Source organism: Ipomoea nil, unplaced genomic scaffold (genome assembly GCF_001879475.1).
Source record: "Ipomoea nil cultivar Tokyo-kokei standard unplaced genomic scaffold, Asagao_1.1 scaffold3104, whole genome shotgun sequence".
Taxonomy (NCBI): Eukaryota; Viridiplantae; Streptophyta; class Magnoliopsida; order Solanales; family Convolvulaceae; genus Ipomoea; species Ipomoea nil.
Window position 1 is genome coordinate 1903976 of NW_017619532.1, and position 18605 is coordinate 1922580.

At 30.4% G+C, this 18605-nt stretch overlaps 1 protein-coding gene across 2 annotated transcripts in view; it reads left to right on the forward strand.

Moving 5' to 3' along the window:
• Positions 1 to 14613, forward strand: part of LOC109166692 (glutathione S-transferase T1-like) — a 30570-nt gene extending 15957 nt beyond the window's left edge. Inside the window, exons 1-7 of one of the 2 annotated variants that reach the window (XM_019315584.1) lie at positions 9777 to 10091; positions 10230 to 10303; positions 10386 to 10446; positions 12822 to 12872; positions 13121 to 13200; positions 13852 to 14057; positions 14187 to 14613. In XM_019315584.1, the coding sequence (XP_019171129.1) occupies positions 10027 to 10091; positions 10230 to 10303; positions 10386 to 10446; positions 12822 to 12872; positions 13121 to 13200; positions 13852 to 14057; positions 14187 to 14360 (711 nt within the window). In that variant the 5' untranslated portion in view covers positions 9777 to 10026 and the 3' untranslated portion in view covers positions 14361 to 14613. Of the gene's footprint in view, positions 1 to 9776; positions 10092 to 10229; positions 10304 to 10385; positions 10447 to 12821; positions 12873 to 13120; positions 13201 to 13851; positions 14058 to 14186 lie in introns of those variants that run through there. The other variant, XM_019315585.1, reaches the window with a different exon arrangement.
• Positions 14614 to 18605: the final 3992 nt, after the last annotated feature.

The window sequence follows — 18605 nt, forward strand, 5'->3', positions numbered from 1 at the left end:
ATATTTCTCTTAATTAATTTATTGATAATGAATAATTTTTTTCACTAAATTAAGACATTGTAAGGACAATGTAGCGAATATAATCAATTAATAAATTTGAATATAAAGAATTTTTATATTGTAGAAAAATAAAGACAATATAACTAATACAATTATTTCTCTTATTTAATTTATTGATAATGAATAATTCTTTTTTGAATAAAGGCATTGTGGACACATAATTCTAAATTAAAGAAATGCATATCTATAATTTTTTGTTGTAGCTACTAAATTATTATTTATATAATTTAATAAGAGTAAAATAGAGTACTAATTATGTCAACTTTGATTGGGATGAGGTTCGAACCTAAGACCTTTTTTTTTTTTTATTGAAATCAATGAGTAAGTTAACGGTAACTAACGGCAATTCTTAAAATTTTAACGGAGTTAGTAACGGTGTATGGGTATTTTAGGAAATTTTAGTGTAAAATTTAAATCTTATCAATTTTTTAATCAATCTGAGCCATTCATTTGATTAAAATCTGTGACCGCCATTTTTTCTACCCATTATAGGCCTAACTCTCTTGGGCTCTTATTATATAGTTATAGTTATATAGTAGATATAATAACAAAATCCTAAAATTTTAACTTCCCGCCCAATTCCTAAATAATCTCTATTCCAATAAAATATATTGATTTCTACTTTCCCATTCGTACAATAATTTTGGGTAAAAATTCTATTCTAAAATTATAAAATAGTGTAATACAATTCCCTTTGCACAATCTATCTATCTATACTATATATAATAACAAAATCCTGAAATTTTAACTTCCCGCCCAATTCCTAAATAATCTCTATTCCCAATAAAATATATTGATTTCTACTTTCCCATTCGTACAATAATTCTGGGTAAAAATTCTATTCTAAAATTATAAAATAGTGTAATACAATTCCCTTTGCACAATCTATCTATACTATATATAATAACAAAATCCTGAAATTTTAACTTCCCGCCCAATTCCTAAATAATCTCTATTCCCAATAAAATATATTGATTTCTACTTTCTAATTCGTACAATAAATTTGGATAAAAATTCTATTCTAAAATTATAAAATAGTGTAATACAATTCCCTTTGCACAATCTATACTATATATAATAACAAAATCCTAAAATTTTAACTTCACGCCCAATTCCTAAATAATCTCTATTCCCAATAAAATATACTGATTTCTACTTTCCCATTCTCACAATAATTCTGGGTAAAAATTCTATTCTAAAATTATAAAATAATGTAATAAAATTCCCTTTGCACAATCTATACTATATATAATAACAAAATCCTGAAATTTTAACTTCCCGCCCAATTTCTAAATAATCTCTATTCCCAATAAAATATATTGATTTCTACTTTCACATTCGTACAATAATTCTGGGTAAAAATTCTATTCTAAAATTATAAAATAATGTAATACAATTCCCTTTGCACAATCTATGTATACTATATATAATAACAAAATCCTGAAATTTTAACTTCCCGCCCAATTCCTAAATAATCTCTATTCCCAATAAAATATATTGATTTCTACTTTCCCATTCGTACAATAATTCTGGGTAAAAATTCTATTCTAAAATTATAAAATAGTGTAATACAATTCCCTTTGCACAATCTATCTATACTATATTTAATAACAAAATCCTGAAATTTTAACTTCCCGCCCAATTCCTAAATAATCTCTATTCCCAATAAAATATATTGATTTCTACTTTCCCTTTCCCATTCGTACAATAAATCTGGGTAAAAATTCTATTCTAAAATTATAAAATAGTGTAATACAATTCCCTTTGCACAATCTATCTATACTATATATAATAACAAAATCTTAAAATTTTAACTTTCCGCCCAATTCCTAAATAATCTCTATTCCCAATAAAATATATTGATTTCTACTTTCCCATTCATACAATAAATCTGGGTAAAAATTCTATTCTAAAATTATAAAATAGTGTAATACAATTCCCTTTGCACAATCTATCTATACTATATATAATAACAAAATCCTGAAATTTTAACTTCCCGCCCAATTCCTAAATAATCTCTATTCCCAATAAAATATATTGATTTCTACTATCCCATTCGTACAATAATTCTGGGTAAAAAATTCTATTCTAAAATTATAAAATAGTGTAATACAATTCCCTTTGCACAATCTATCTATACTATATATAATAACAAAATCCTGAAATTTTAACTTCCCGCCCAATTCCTAAATAATCTCTATTCCCAATAAAATATATTGATTTCTACTTTCCCATTCGTACAATAGTTCTGGGTAAAAATTCTATTCTAAAATTATAAAATAGTGTAATACAATTCCCTTTGCACAATCTATCTATACTATATATAATAACAAAATCCTGAAATTTTAACTTTCCGCCCAATTCCTAAATAATCTCTATTCTCAATAAAATATATTGATTTCTACTTTCCCATTCGTACAATAATTCTGGGTAAAAAATTTTATTCTAAAATTATAAAATAGTGTAATACAATTCCCTTTGCACAATCTATCTATACTATATATAATAACAAAATCCTGAAATTTTAACTTAACGCCCAATTCCTAAATAATCTCTATTTCCAATAAAATATATTGATTTCTACTTTCCCATTCGTACAATAGTTCTGGGTAAAAATTCTATTCTAAAATTATAAAATAGTGTAATACAATTACCTTTGCACAATCTATACTATGTATAATAACAAAATCCTGAAATTTGATCTTCCGCCCAATTCCTAAATAATCTCTATTCCCAATAAAATATATTGATTTTTTACTTTCCCATTCGTACAATAATTCTGGGTTAAAGTTGTGTATTGTCAAAAGATCGGCAAGGCATAACTTTTGACTCGATTGTCCGTTTTGGACAAATGTTTTTTTGAAATCCCGTATTTTTTCGTGATCTATCGAATGCAAACTGCCGTAGGTGGTTTGGTCCACCAATTTCTAAAAAATGCTTTATTAAATAGTTTCTAGGAAAAAACTATGAGAACCTTATGTTTCATTAATGAATTTTTAAATTTTTTAATTAAAAAATTGTCCCGTGCATTATTTAATAATCTCTCTTTATAATTGGTCAAATTATTTAATTATGGTAAATTAGGGAATTATTAATGCTGGTAATAGAAATCCTAGAAGAATATAGAATTGAAGTATATTTTATTATTTTTATATTATTATTGTGACTCACGGAATACAGTACAAGGATATTTAATTATGGTTATATTATTATTGTGTGCCTCATGGCCATTATATACTAACAAAACTTGAAAAGAAACTAATAATAATAATAATAATATAAGTGGTAAAAATAATATCTAAAAGTATTTAAGTGTTAATAATAATAGTAAGAATATTAACATAATAATTATAACATAGAATAAATCGTAATAATTAATAACTATAGTCTAGGATTAAATTTGGAATTGTTAGGAAAGATAAGCGACCTTTGGTGAAATTAACTCTTAAATAATTATATATCGATTTAAATATTCTTAATATATTACAAAAATTCTATTATGTGCATCGCACGGGTGAAAATACTAGTAATAATAATAATAATAATAATAATACAAATTAATTAAGGTTATGAATATACTCCCTCTGTCCCATTTTGTTTGTTCTGTTTACTATTCATTGGTCAATTCAACTCTTTCTTCATTGCTTATTTTCTTTAGTAATTTTTTATTATTTTTAAATTTGATTTTTTTAATGTTTAATAGTACTTTTAGTGTAGTTTCTAAATATATAAATTTTATATACCAAAAATAAACTTAATATTATGAAAAATTGAAGTAAAAATAGTTTCAGTCAAGCCTCGTTGACTAAACCAGACAAATAGAATGAGATGAAGGGAGTGTTAAATATATATACTTTGAATAGGCTTAATAATCATATGCAATCTTAGGGAGTATTAAATATATATACTTTGAATAGGCTTAATAATCATATGCAATCTTAGTTTGTTAATTCTGTTAAGTATTGTATAATCAGTTATTAGCTATGTAGACTTTTCATGCAAAATAATATATATATGTTATGAGTTAATAACTGATAATATGTAATGATTAAAGTTATGAGTTTTTTTTTTTTTTTGAAACAAAAGCTAAAACTTCATTAATGACTGAATAAATGAACGATACAAGCCGGCGGGATAGACTCCCACACTCCCGAGACAGATTCAGAAACGGTTGCCCGAGCAAGTTCATGAGCCACACGATTCACTGTTCTCTTGATATGGACCACTCTAACAGTCCCCATATCATTAGCAATCGACAAACATTGCTTAATAATTAACCCTACATACGAAAAATCAACATTACAGGAATTAAAAGCATTGCAAAAATTTAAACAATCAGATTCCAACACGTAGTTTGCACGATCTTGATCTTTAAGCCAAGTTAAGGCTTCTTTGGCTGCAATGACCTCGGCCAGAAACGGGTCATTAACTCCCCCGAGCCATCCACTTTTCGCCGCAACAAAGCCACCGGTGTGATCCCGGATAACAGCGCCAAAGCTCGCCCCCTCTGCGAATATAGCCGCATCTACGTTGCACTTGAGAGTGCCTTCGGCTGGCGGAACCCAGACCCCAGCATTCTCAGCAACCCTAGTTGCTCTCGGAGCTTTCGAATAGGCGGACGCCCAGATCACTTGAAACTGCTTTGCCCGATTAAGAGCCTCCAATGTAGATAGGCTTAATAATCATATGCAATCTTAGTTTGTTAATTCTGTTAAGTATTGTATAATCAGTTATTAGCTATGTAGACTTTTCGTGCAAAATAATATATATATGTTATGAGTTAATAACTGATAATATGTAATGATTAAAGTTATGAGTTAATCACCCTAAAAATGAAAATTAATCTTAATTATAATAAAGCAATATGGTCTTGTGAAAATTAAATGTTGATATTAATGGTTAAATGTTGGTATTAATTACATGTTGGTATTATTGTTAAGATTTAGCAAGTTCCATATGGTATTGTGAAAATTAAATGTTGATATTGATGGTTAAATGTTAGTATTAATTACATGTTGGTATTATAGTTAAGATTTAGCAAGTTTAGCAAACACTTTTTATATGAGTGAAAAACATATATATATATAACAGGAAACAAGTGAAGAAAATGTTTAGTGCAATACAACAAAATCTGATACAATACCCATATAATTACATGGAAATAGTGAATTTTGCAACAAAAATAATAATATAGCATTAAAAATGATGCCAAACCAGATATCAAAGGGAAAACTACCCCTGAAAACTATTTATAAAATATAAAAGGGAAAAGAACACAAAAGTGAAGGACAAACCAGATAAGGAAAGTAAATGTTAACACTTGAAAATCATTTTTAACTCTAAAAAAACAATTGGAATCTTAACTATAATATAGTCATATGGTTTGATGAACAATTATTGTTACAATTATTTTTTTAAATGATGATGATGATTAATAGTCATTTATATTTATAAATAATTGTTTGATCTTTAAAGGTCAATTGTATGTTACTACATCTAGAGTTAGAAATCTCAAAGGTCTACAAATTTTGGTTCGTGGTGACTCTAAAATTGTAATTTAATTACTATTGTAGTTTACTAAGTTCTTAAAAATTTGTAATATTAAATACTATGTACTATAATTTTAATATAGTTTAAGATTTGTAGTAATCACCCACCTTAAATATTATTTTAATTGTAAATATATTTATGTTCATAATTTTATCATAGAAATTCGCACATAATAATTATTAAATAACAAAAATTTTATATATGAATAAACCTCATATAGGGTATATTTTTATAACATATTTTTCGTGCACCGCACGAGACAAATACTAGTATATAATAATGGTAATAGGATTCGTGCATAATAATACATTATTATTTAAATTACCATTATTACCATTTTTTGTCTACAATGAAAATAATACATATATTACGTGTAAACATAATCTATACTATATATAAAAACAAAATCCTGCAATTTTAATTTCCCGCCTAATTCCTACAAAATCTCTCTTCCTAAAAAAATATATTGATTTCTAATTTCCTATTCGTACAATTATTCTGGGTTAAAATCCTATTCTAATATTATAAAATATTGTAATACAATTCCTATTGTAATCTATCTATCTATACATCTATTCTATACTATATATAAAAACAAAATCCTGCAATTTTAACTTCCCGCCCAATTCCTACAAAATCTCTCTTCCTAATAAAATATATTGATTTCTACTTTCCTATTCGTACAATAATTCTGGGTTAAAATTTATACTATATATAATAACAAAATCTTGAAATTTTAACTTACCGCCCAATTCCTAAAAATCTCTCTTCCTAATAAAATATATTGATTTCTACTTTCTCATTCGTACAATAACTCTGCGTTAAAATTATATTCTAATATTATAAAATAGTGTAATACAATTCCTATTGTAATCAATTAATCTATATATATATATATATATATATATATATATATATATATATATATATATATATATATATATATATATTATATATATATAAAATAACAAAATCCTGAAATTTTAACTTCCCGCCCAATTCCTAAAAAATCTCTCTTCCTAATAAAATATATTGATTTTTACTTTCCCATTCGTACAATAATTCTGCGTTAAAATTCTATTATAATATTATAAAATAGTGTAATACAATTCCTATTGTATTCAATCAATCTATCTATACTATATATAATAACAAAATCCTGAAATTTTAACTTCCCGCCCAATTCCTAAAAAATCTTTCTTCCTAATCTCTTTGCAAACTATTCATATTCTAATCTATATCTATACTATATACCAGTGTTGCAAAAATCATGTTGCTGGCCACGGCGATGAAGGCCGGAATCGGCCTCTTCTGCAGCCACCCCTCCGGGTGAACCGGCGATTAATTTTTTTTTTTTTTTTAAAGTTGTAATGTGTCAAAACTTCGGCACGGCATAGATTTTGACTCGGTTGTCCGTTTTGGACAAATATTTTTTTAAAATCGCGTATTTTTTTGAGATCTATCCACCGCAAACTGCCGTAGGCGGTTTGGCCCACTAATTTCTAAAAGAATGTTTTATTAAATAGTTTCTAAGAAAAAACTATGAGAACATTATATTTTGTTAATGAATTTTTAAAAATTTTTATTAAAAAATTGTCCCGTGTATTATTTAATAATCTTTCTTTATAATTGGTCAAATTATTTAATTATGGTAAATTAAGGAATAATTAATGATGTTAATAGAAATCCTAGAAGAATATAGAATTGAAGAATATGTAATTATTGTTATATATATTATTATTGTGACTCACGGAATACAATACAAGAATATTTAATTATGGTTATATTATTATTGTGCCTCACGACCGTTATATACTAACAGAACTTGAAAAGAAACTAATAATAATATAAGTGGTAATAATAATATCTAAAAGTAATTAAGTGTTAATAATAATAGTAAGAATATTAACTTAAGAATTATAACATAGAATAAATCGTAATAATTAATAACTATAGTCTAGGATTAAATTTTGAATTGTCAGGAAAGATAAGCGACCTCTGGTGAAATTAACTCTTAAATAATTATATATCGATTTAAATATTCTTAATATATTACAATAATTCTATTCCGTGCATCGCACGGGTGAAAATACTAGTAATAATAATACAAATTAATTAAGGTTGTGAATATACTAAATATATATACTTTGAATAGGCCTAATTTCATATGTAATCTTAATTTATTAATTTTGTTAAGTATTGTAACGTTATGTTGACTGATTTTAAATTCAAACTAATTTTTTTTTTTTTTGTCTACAATGAATTGGAAAATGACACTTTTGTTTTAATATATATATATATATATATATATATATCAAATCCTTCCTCAATTTTTAATTGGGAACATGTAATCTTAAATGCTAATTTTATCCATTTTCCCAACCAACTTTCATGAATTCTCTTTCTCTGTAATAACAATTCCCCATTCTTGTTTATTCATTACCAATTACCAAAATAACAAAATACTGTTTAAGCACACTGTAGTATGGCACATACCCCTCGTGCAGCACGAGCTAGATTTAATATATGCCACGTGGCATTTTGCTTTCCACAATACGTGCCCTAAAGAAAAGAAAGTCGAAAAGCAACTACATCAGTCTGTTATCTTAATGAATTTTAACATGTATGATTATGAAAGAGAAAATGAGAGAATGCAGAGAAAAAAAATTAAAATCTTTTTTAATGTGCCCAGTTAGCGTTGCACGTGTCAGTTCTGCGTGAATCTTGTGCTTAACGTGTCTCGGTTTCATCTTTTGTTGTTTTTTGTTTTCCTAGTAACCCACCTTACAAGAAACCATCTCTTGTCAAAGAATCTCAATTTTTTTTCCTCTTTTCTCCACCTTATGTTTTACCCCAAAAAATTAAGAAAAAACTACTAATATAGTTGCTCTAAAACAATAGATAATACTAGATGACCTTATAAAAACTACTCTTTTTTTTTTTGCCACTCTCATATGTGGCAATCTTTAATAGGTTGAAATATGAAATCTAAAAAAAAAAAAAAAATCATACAAAAATTGTTACATTAATTAAGAAGTGAGAAAAATTGTGTATTTTTTGTTAGGATAAAATTGTTAGAAAAATTGTTACATTAATTAAGAAGTGCAAATCAAATTCCAACTAGAAATGAGATCGAAAAGGCTTGATTCAAGCCCGAACTCGTGTGCGCTGGCACATGCGGGCACGAATGTCGTCCGAAAAACAATTTTGAATTTAATTCTGTTTCAGGTGTTACAAAGACGGATTTAATATCAACTTTAATGCCATAATGATGCTATTGATTCATACCCTATATAAGAAGGGAGTAGGACAACAGAACTTAGAACAACAAGAGAGTAGAAGAACACGAGGGTACACAACACACAAAGATAAGCACTTTTTCTTCTCAAAAAACTCTGCTCCTACTCTTTTTCTTGCTATTGTGTTTTGCCCGTGCTCTTGTTCACCGGGTTCGTTCGCTTGGGTGCTCAAACGTCGAACCGTTGTACGTTTTATCCTGGAAAACCTAGGCCACAACACTCCTAGCACTTTTGGGAGGTGGCAAATAAGGTTTTAAGGAAAGACAGACACTTTGCCTAACTCCTACTGCTCTTTTTTCCTTCTCCTTCTTTTTTTATTTTGAATTATGCTTTTAAGCAAAAATCCGTTCTCCATCTTTTGATACATTCGTTGGATTGGACTTATAACCTAAGGATTATTAGTTCCAATTTTGGTTGATATATATTGGTATATCTTTTTCGTAGATATACATGTATATATAACCTTTGAGACCGTTTTATATATATTTGTGTGTATATATATATATATATTTCGGATAAATATCTAATAATATTTTATATACTTGTGTGTGTATATATAAATATTATTTTTGGGATTTTAAATCGATTTTGGTTCATTATCTCCAACATAAAATGCATTTAAAAAAAAAAAAAAGATTCACATTTCTAACTTCCATGGTCACCAAAGAGAAAAAATAATAATGAAGTTGTATGTTGATTGCATGTACTGGCTTCAGTTGTATGGTGAAAAAGTTACTGTTAACAACTTTTTAAGTTCAAATATTTTGAGTGTTATAAAAAATAATTAATTGAACATTGATATTAATTGTTTAACAAGTTAAATAATTAATAAGGGCAATATAATCCAAAGACGAAAATTGGAAAGAAATCTGTTCCATAACTAAAACATATGCCACGCATTTTGCATCGGAAAACACGTGTTGATGAAGACAAAAGTCAAAGAGCAAAGACAATAATGCGAGAAGGGTCAAGGGTGTATAAGTAGGACAGGACAGTCAACAGTGCGCTTATTATCGCATTCGCATCATATCTCATCTCGCAATCAAATTAAACCGATCCAGATCCAGATCCAGATCCCGGAGCTCGGTGGTCGCCGCCGGAGAGAGATAGAGAAGAGATGGCGGTGAAGCTGTATGTTGATCGCATGTCCCAGCCTTCTCGTGCTCTTCTCATTTTCTGCAAGTAGGGTTTCTGCTTTTCACTCTACTTCTCCAACACTTTCTATTTAAGCATTAAGCTTTTAATTTGTTCGAATTAGCGATTGACCATGTCGATCTGTTTTCCTTAAATCTGTGTTTCTTCAACTTTTGTTTGATGAAGGGCGAATGGGATAGACTTTGAGGAGGTCCAGATACAGATTGCTAAAGGCCAGCATAGAACTCCTGAATACGCAGGTCTATCTTGGGACCAAAAATGGAAAATAAAACTATTATGATTTCTTTAGATAATAATTTTTGTTATTTGTTTTTATTACAGCAATTAACCCCATGAAACAAGTGCCTGCTGTAGTTGATGGAGACTTCAAACTGTTTGAAAGGTACTACTTTGGCTACTTTCTTCATCATTGTTAATTGCTATATACTTAATACTTACACTTCCTTGGGTGACCATGGTTATGAGCTCAGGCCTCGGAGATCTATTGCCTATACTTTTTATTATTTGTACTTGATGAGTGGATCTTTGGATCTAGGAGTACAATTCACATTGAGTTGGAGCTAATCATGAGTAGGGATGGCAATTTCAACCTCCATACCCGCATAGATAGATCGGGTATAGTGCGTGGTGGGTCTTAAATAATAAAACCCGTAGTGGGTCGAGTTGGATGCGAGTTTTATATACAAAACCCACATAAAACTCGACCTCACCCACCATGTTAATATGTATATATAGGGTTCAAATGATAATATGACCTAAAGAGTGAGGACGGATCATAGCTGCCCATTAAGATTCATCCATGGTTGATGGTTTTAGTAAAAAAAAATACGGTGTTAATTTTATAATTATTGTAAACTTGGAAGTTTGCAATATTTATAAAATTGACCTTTTTCGTTTTTCTTTTATTTTTTTTATTTTTTTAGCAATCCTCGACCATTGATGTACTCAAATGGACTGATCAAATCAGTCATAGCTTTTTTTTTTTTTTTTTTACCTTGGAGCTTGTTTTCACTTGAACCCTCTCATATATATATAATTATAATTGATTAATTACTTAATAGTAAAATAAGTAATAGTATGCATTTATTTCTAAAAGTTTTTATAACTCTTTAACTTTTTATTATTTTTAGTTCTAAACTAGTAAGTTTTTTTGAAAAAAAAAAATTAACAATGTAGTTGTTACTTATTAGATTTAAATTATTTTATTATTTTATGTTTAATATGATTAGTGAATTTTATTATTTTATTATGGGTAAACAATTTAAATATTATTATTGTTTGATTTTTTAAATAAAATAGTAAGCGGTGAGTACCATTAGTACAGTCAAAGTGGCCCGGCCCAGCCCACCATGGGCCTAATTTTTGACGGGCTTTTGTGGGCCGGCTTGTCAAGTCTGTGGGTTGGCAAGCCGGTCCGTGGGCTTTTTTTCTTTTTGAATTCAAAGTTCAAAAAAAATAAATAAAGTCTACAAATACTAACATTGTGAATTTTCAATCCAATTTTATAGTCTAACAAAAATGAATATTAAATCAAAGTTCAAAAAATAAATAAAATTAAAAATAATATTAATTTTTTCGTGTTTAAAAATTTTAAAAATTACATTTTTTAAAATGTTTATATATATATATATATATATATATATATATATATATATATATATATATATATATAGTGAAAGGTTCTCGTGCGGTTGAATGCTTCCCGTGCGTTTGTGCGGTTGATTAATGTGCGTGAGATTTGTAATCAATGTGCGTGAGTGTTGTGCTTAATGTGCCTGAGATTTGTACTTAATGTGCGTGAATGTGTAAAATGCAGCAGAAAATATTGATGTCACCTTCTTTCCCATCCCCAGTAGCCATTTGCCCCCTCCCGGATGATGATGATGCGGAGGCGAGCTATGGTGGTTAAAAATTATGGGAATAATACAACATAAACCACACTTAACTGCTGTGCAAATTTTACTGTGCGTGCGTTATTTATATAAACATTTAACTGCACTGAAGGTAGCTGATAATCCAGAATCCATGGCCAAATTGAAGGAAGAAGTAACAAGAAACTTGGGCGTTAATGTGCGTGAGTTTCTGTTCTGCTTCCTTCTGAGCTCGTAATTCTGAAATACGCACGCACATTAAGCACAAATCTCACGCACATTAAACACAATACTCAGGCACATTAAGTACAAAACTCACGCATATTAACATGACTCACATTAAGTACAAATCTCAGGCACATTGAGTACAAACATCACGCACATTAAGTATAAATCTCACGCACATTAATCCACTGCACATCCCATGGAAGCAACAAATGCACCTGATCCCTTCCCTATATATATATAAAATATAAAATGTTACACAACTGTGTAACATATGTATATTAAAATTTTTTTAAATGGGCTTGGCCCGCGGGTTGTCCCGCAGCCCGCATGGGCTGCGGGTCGATTCCAGCCTGTCCCGTTAGGCCCGCATTTTTGAAGGCCTATTTTTCCATGACCCTAACCTGCCCCACCGCGGGGCGGGTGCGGGCCAGCCCACGGGGGCTTCGGCCCACTTTGATAGTACTAAGTACCATGGTGGATACCCCATCCAGTGGGGAGGGTGGATTTGAAAAAGTTCACCCGCTGCGATTGGGGTGGGGATGGGTGGAGAAAGTATAAGGGTGGATCGAGTGGTGGATGTGTTCATCCCTGACCCAATGCTGTGGATCTTTGTGGCTTTGAGTGACGTGTTTGCTAACAACTGTTATGTGCTTTTCAGTCATGCAGCTCTCAAATATCTTGCTGCTGCAAATGGCGTTGCAGACCATTGGTGAGTTTAGTTTGCTATGCTTCTGCGGTTCATTCCCAGTTATATAATGTTTGAAATAATGACATTTTATATGGTACAAAAAAATGGCATTAATTTTGAAGAACATCATTAGACGCACAGATGTATATTTGATAAATACATACATTCATTGAATGCTTTCAATACTAGTTTTATTTATAGGTAGGCATGAATTATTGTAAACATTCAGTGTATGTGCCGGGGACCCTAATTTCCATTGCACTTTGAAGGTACCCAGCTGATCTACAGAAGAGGGCAAAGGTAGACTCGGTTTGCGACTGGCACCACTCTAATCTACGCCGTGGCGCAGGTTCTTAACTTTTCTTTGATAAAGAAGATTCCTTTCGTCTTCCTGCTCATGACTACAGTTAAAATAATTATCCTTAAAAATGCTGTTAATCTAATTACCCGACTTTAGAATGTTAGGAGGTCATTGGTGAAAACCAATACTCAATGAAGGATTGAATTGCAACGGCATCCCTTATCTCAAAACTATAATTATTTTGTAGTAGCCTTATGGGATATAGCAGCGTGTTGGATCAGCTACGTCGTCATGTTGAACAAAACCATTGTCTGTTATGAGTAGAAAACTAGAAACCATCTTTTTTTTTTTTTTTTTTTTTTTTTTTTTTTTTTTGAGTGACGAGGAAAACCCGTAGCCCTACCCAAGGGTGTGCATTGGGAAAGTCTCGGCTTGTGACCCTAGCTGACAAAAGGAGCACAAGAAAGTAAATTAGCCTAGGTTGCCTATAGCTGACTGTCTCAAACCAAGAAGGCCAATAGGCCGTTCCCACTGGTTATCAAGTTAACAACTTGACTAACTTGGCTAGGGTTGCTCCAGAAACGATCTTTCTTGGTGACACAGGAGATGGTGATTACTTACTAATATAAAGGCGATTGTAATTACATTTTTATGTCTGAAGATCACTATGATTTACAAATGTTTACTCTCTTTTGCCAGCCGGGTATGTTTTTAATACTGCACTTGCACCCGCATTTGGCTTGCCTTGCAACCCACACGCAGCAGCTGAAGCTGAGAAAGTCCTGTTGGCGTCCCTCGGTACACTCGAATCCTTCTGGCTCCAGGGAGATGGCGATTTTCTACTGGGAAATACCCAACCTTCCCTTGCAGACCTTAGCTTAGTTTGTGAACTAATGCAACTTGAGGTAAGTGACATTTTTTACTTCTGCTGCTTTTTGTTTGAAAGTACTCCGCGGGGTTTCTGAATATGATAAAGAACAGACCTGCTAAGCCACATTCATAGCAAAACCGTAGGATAACTCCTGGCTATTCAGGTATTGGACGATAAGGAACGGGAGAGAATAATAAGCCCATACAAGAAAGTTCTGAAGTGGATGGAAGATGTGAAGGAAGCGATTCAGCCTCATTTCGATGAAGTGCACACCACACTCTTCCACGTCAAAGAGATGCTGAAGCAGAAACGATCTGCAGCAGCCGCCGAGAAGTAAGCAAAGGACGCAAAGATAGGCAGCAGCTTGCTTGTAATAAAGCTCATTGCTGAACCTTCATGGATGATTGTTGCCCCCAGACTGATCTTTGTGTGATCCCCCACTCCTCAGGAATGCAAGCTTTTTCCTTGAATAATAAATCCACATTCTGTAGGACTTTGCTGTTTTGAAACATATGTTATGAAACAATGCTGTAATATGATATGCTTAATCTTATCAATAAAAGCTGTTTTGTGTGCTTTCAACTTTTCAAGAATTGAACAATTTCTGGCCAATAATTTGCCATCATTAGAACTGTCAAAACAAGTTAAGCCAGCGGCTCACCTTGCAATAAAGGCGCAATAGTTATGCCACTTTGTAAGGTGAATTTGGTTCAAAATATACAATTTATATACTGTATGTTCACAATTGAACATTCAGTATATAAATTGTGAACATTTGGTATGTAAAATTGTGAACATTTAGTATATAAAATTGTGAACATTCAATATATAAATTGTGAATATTCAGTATGTAAATTGTGAATATTTAGAATATAAAAATTGTGAATATTCATTTGGTAAATTGTGAACATTCAATATATAAATTGTGAATTTTTTTGGATCTGGGTCTATCTTCCACAGAATAATTTGCCAATAAAGGCGGGGTGGACTGACTTTCGAGGCACGCTTTGTTCTATATATATATATATATATATATAGAGAGAGAGAGAGGGAAGGGATCAGGTGTGGGATTCGCTTCTCGTGCAGTTGTGCGGTTGCACGCACATTAAGCATTAACTTGACGCACTTTAAGTATACAACACACGCCATTAAGCACACAAACAAAACACCTTAAGAACACAACCCCACGCACCTTAAGCACAAACCTCACGCACATTAAGCACAAAACTCACGCACCTTAAGCACAAAATCCATGCACCTTAAGTTTCAACAACTACTCAAATTAAGCACAAACTCACGCACCTTAAGCACAATACTCACGCACCTCAAGTACAAAACTCACGCACCTTAAGCACAAAACTAATGCACCTAAGTTTCAACAACTATTCACATTAAGTACATACCAACATACCTTTAAGCACAAAACTTACGCACATTAAGTACAATACCCACGCACCTTAAGTACAAAACTCACGCACATAACTCACCGCACAACCGCACGGGAAACATTCACGCATATATATATATATATATACTAGTTTTTCTAAGCGCTTTGCGCGAATAGGATAATGCCCAATACTTATTTTTAAACAAGTATTTCAAAGTATATCAATGCAATATTATATAGAAGATGTTCATGCATAGGTAAATAAATGTTGAATTTGTTTATTTAAATTGGTAATTTAAAGTATATAAATGCAAGATAATATATGAGATATTGATTATATATAATTGTCACAAAAATAAATTTGTTTGCAACTTTGTAATAACGTTAATCTAAGTACTAAGTCTAAAAGCGATAGTCTAAATAAATAATATTTTTGGTTTAAATGTTTCTAATTCTTGTTTAGGTAGCATTGTTATTGTTTTCATCTTCATTCAGTACATGTCTTTTTTTTTTTTTTTTTTTTTTTGGTTATTGGTATTGTGTCATGTGCAATTGGTTTATTGGTAGTATCATAGAGGGATTCATCATGCAATGAGATTATGGTGTATGAAATTTTAGATTTGTCTTGTTGTGTACAAGGTTAAAAAAATCGCTAGGCGCCTGGGACTGCCTAGGGTGCCTAGAGCGATTAATCGGCGTCTAGGCGCGATATTTGCAACACGTACTGGTTGTGTATATGACTGAGATCTTAGTTGTGCTATGAACTCTTTATCTTACAAGCACATGTTGATATTTGGTAGTGGTAGTTTTTCCTACATGTTTCATGTGTTATGAGACATCTAATTCTAAATTAATTAAATGCATATATATTATTTTTTTTGTAGCTACTAATTTATTTTTTAATTTAAGTAATAAGAGCAATAAATTGTTCATAATTATGAATATATAGTTCAAAAATTATGAACATATAGTTCTATAATTATGAACATAACGTTGTGAACATAATTATGAACATATAGTTTGGTAATTATGAATATAGAGATTAAATAATTGTGAATATGAAGTTAAAAAATTATGAATATATAGCTTTATAATTATGAACATATAGTTCAATAATTATGAACATAGAGTTCTGTAATTGTGAATATAGAGTTCAATAATTATGAATATGAAGTTAAAAAATTATGAATATATAGTTCAATAATTATGAACATAGAACTGTGTCCACATTGCAAGGTGGATACAGTTCCACGGCATAACGATTGAATAAAGTGGCGTACATACTTTTCATCCACAATAATGAAATCATTAATTTTTTTTAAAATTTTCATTCGTTGTTGAGACAAATTGTTTTGAGAGTTTGTCAATGACAATTGTTGTCAATAGATGATGATAATAAATAATTTAAAATATAAGGTTACAATAGATATTGTTATAATAATATAGTAAAAATTAACATACAAATTTCTTTAGAAGTTTTCATGCATTGATAAAAGCATAATTGAAATATTAAATTTTGTTCTCAATAATCAAAAGAAGATTAATTAAACGAAAAAAAAAAAAAACTGAATTTAAATTTATTATTTTTTTAATGAAAGAAAATCAAATGATTATCAAAGTTCCTGATTTATAGTCATTGAAATGCTATGTATTTAGTCAGGCTAATTATTTGACCAAAGTTTATGTTAAATTTTATATTTTATTTTTAATACATTTTAACATATTCGTAGTATATGTTTAACAATTATGCTAACTCTAATTGGAATGAGGTTCGAACCTAAGACCTTTCTTATAGAAATTAATGAGTAAGTTAAAAATAATAAATAGTTAACGGAATATTCCGTTAATAAAGTTTATACTAACGGAATTTAAGATTATTTAATGAAAGAAAATAATATAATAAAGGGTAAATAAGAAAAATCATTAAAAATACAAAAATCAAAATACTATGAACCATTCATCTTAAGAAACAAGTAGTACCGACATTTTTTTATTTCGGTTAAGGGCCTAACATTATTGGCTCTTATTAGAATTGTATATATATATATATATATATATATATATATATATATATATATATATATATATATATATATATATATATATATATATATAGGGATGCACTCAGGTGCGAATAAATGCTCAGGAGGGAAATGCGAACGAATCAGTGCGCGACACGTGTCCAGATCTAATAACTTAAAAAAAAAAAAAACGCGGTGGCATTTTCGTAAATAATTGAACATCGAAGTGCAAGTAAAATCACTTACAAGTGCACCCACTTTCACCTATTAGTGCATGTAATTTTGCCTTGTTAGCATTCACTTTCCGCAAACATTCATGCACCTGGGTATGCTTATAACTATATGTGCAACTATTTATAACTATAGGTGCAACTACTTATAACTATAGGTACACCTACTTTCACCTATAAGTGCATGTAATTTTGCCTTGTTAACATTCATTGATCTGAGTTCAGCGGGTAGTAATACCCCTGAAAACCACTCGCAAACATTCATACACCTAAGTGCAACTACTTAGAACTATAGTTGCAACTAAGTATTGATGCTCAGTGTAAATTTTTACTTGCACCTATAATACATTTTACATGCACTTCGATGTTCAATTATTTACGAAAATGCCACCGCGTTTTTTTAAAAAATCAGTGTTTCTCATCCATTAGATCTGGACACGGATGAACATAATTCATTCCTATTTCGCGCCTGGCGAAGCATTCGCACCTGAGTGCGATTATATATATATATATATATATATATATATATATATATATATATATATATATAGGGAAGGGATCAGGTGCTGAAAGGACTTCCCATGCAGTTGTGCGGGTAGACGTACATTAAGCATTAAACTGACGCACTTAAAGTACACAACACACGCACATTAAGCACACAAACAAAACATCTTCAAAACACACACATACATCTTAAGCACAAACCTCACGCACCTTAAGCACAAAACTCACGCACCTTAGCACAAACTCATGCACCTTAAATTTCAACAACTACTCACATTAAGAACACAAATCTAACGCATATTAAGCGCAAAACACACGCACCTTAAGCACAAAACTCATGCACCTTAAGTACAAAACTCACGCATCTTAAGCACAAAACTCATGCACCTTAAGTACAAAACTCACGCATCTTAAGCACAAAACTCATGCACCTTAAGTTT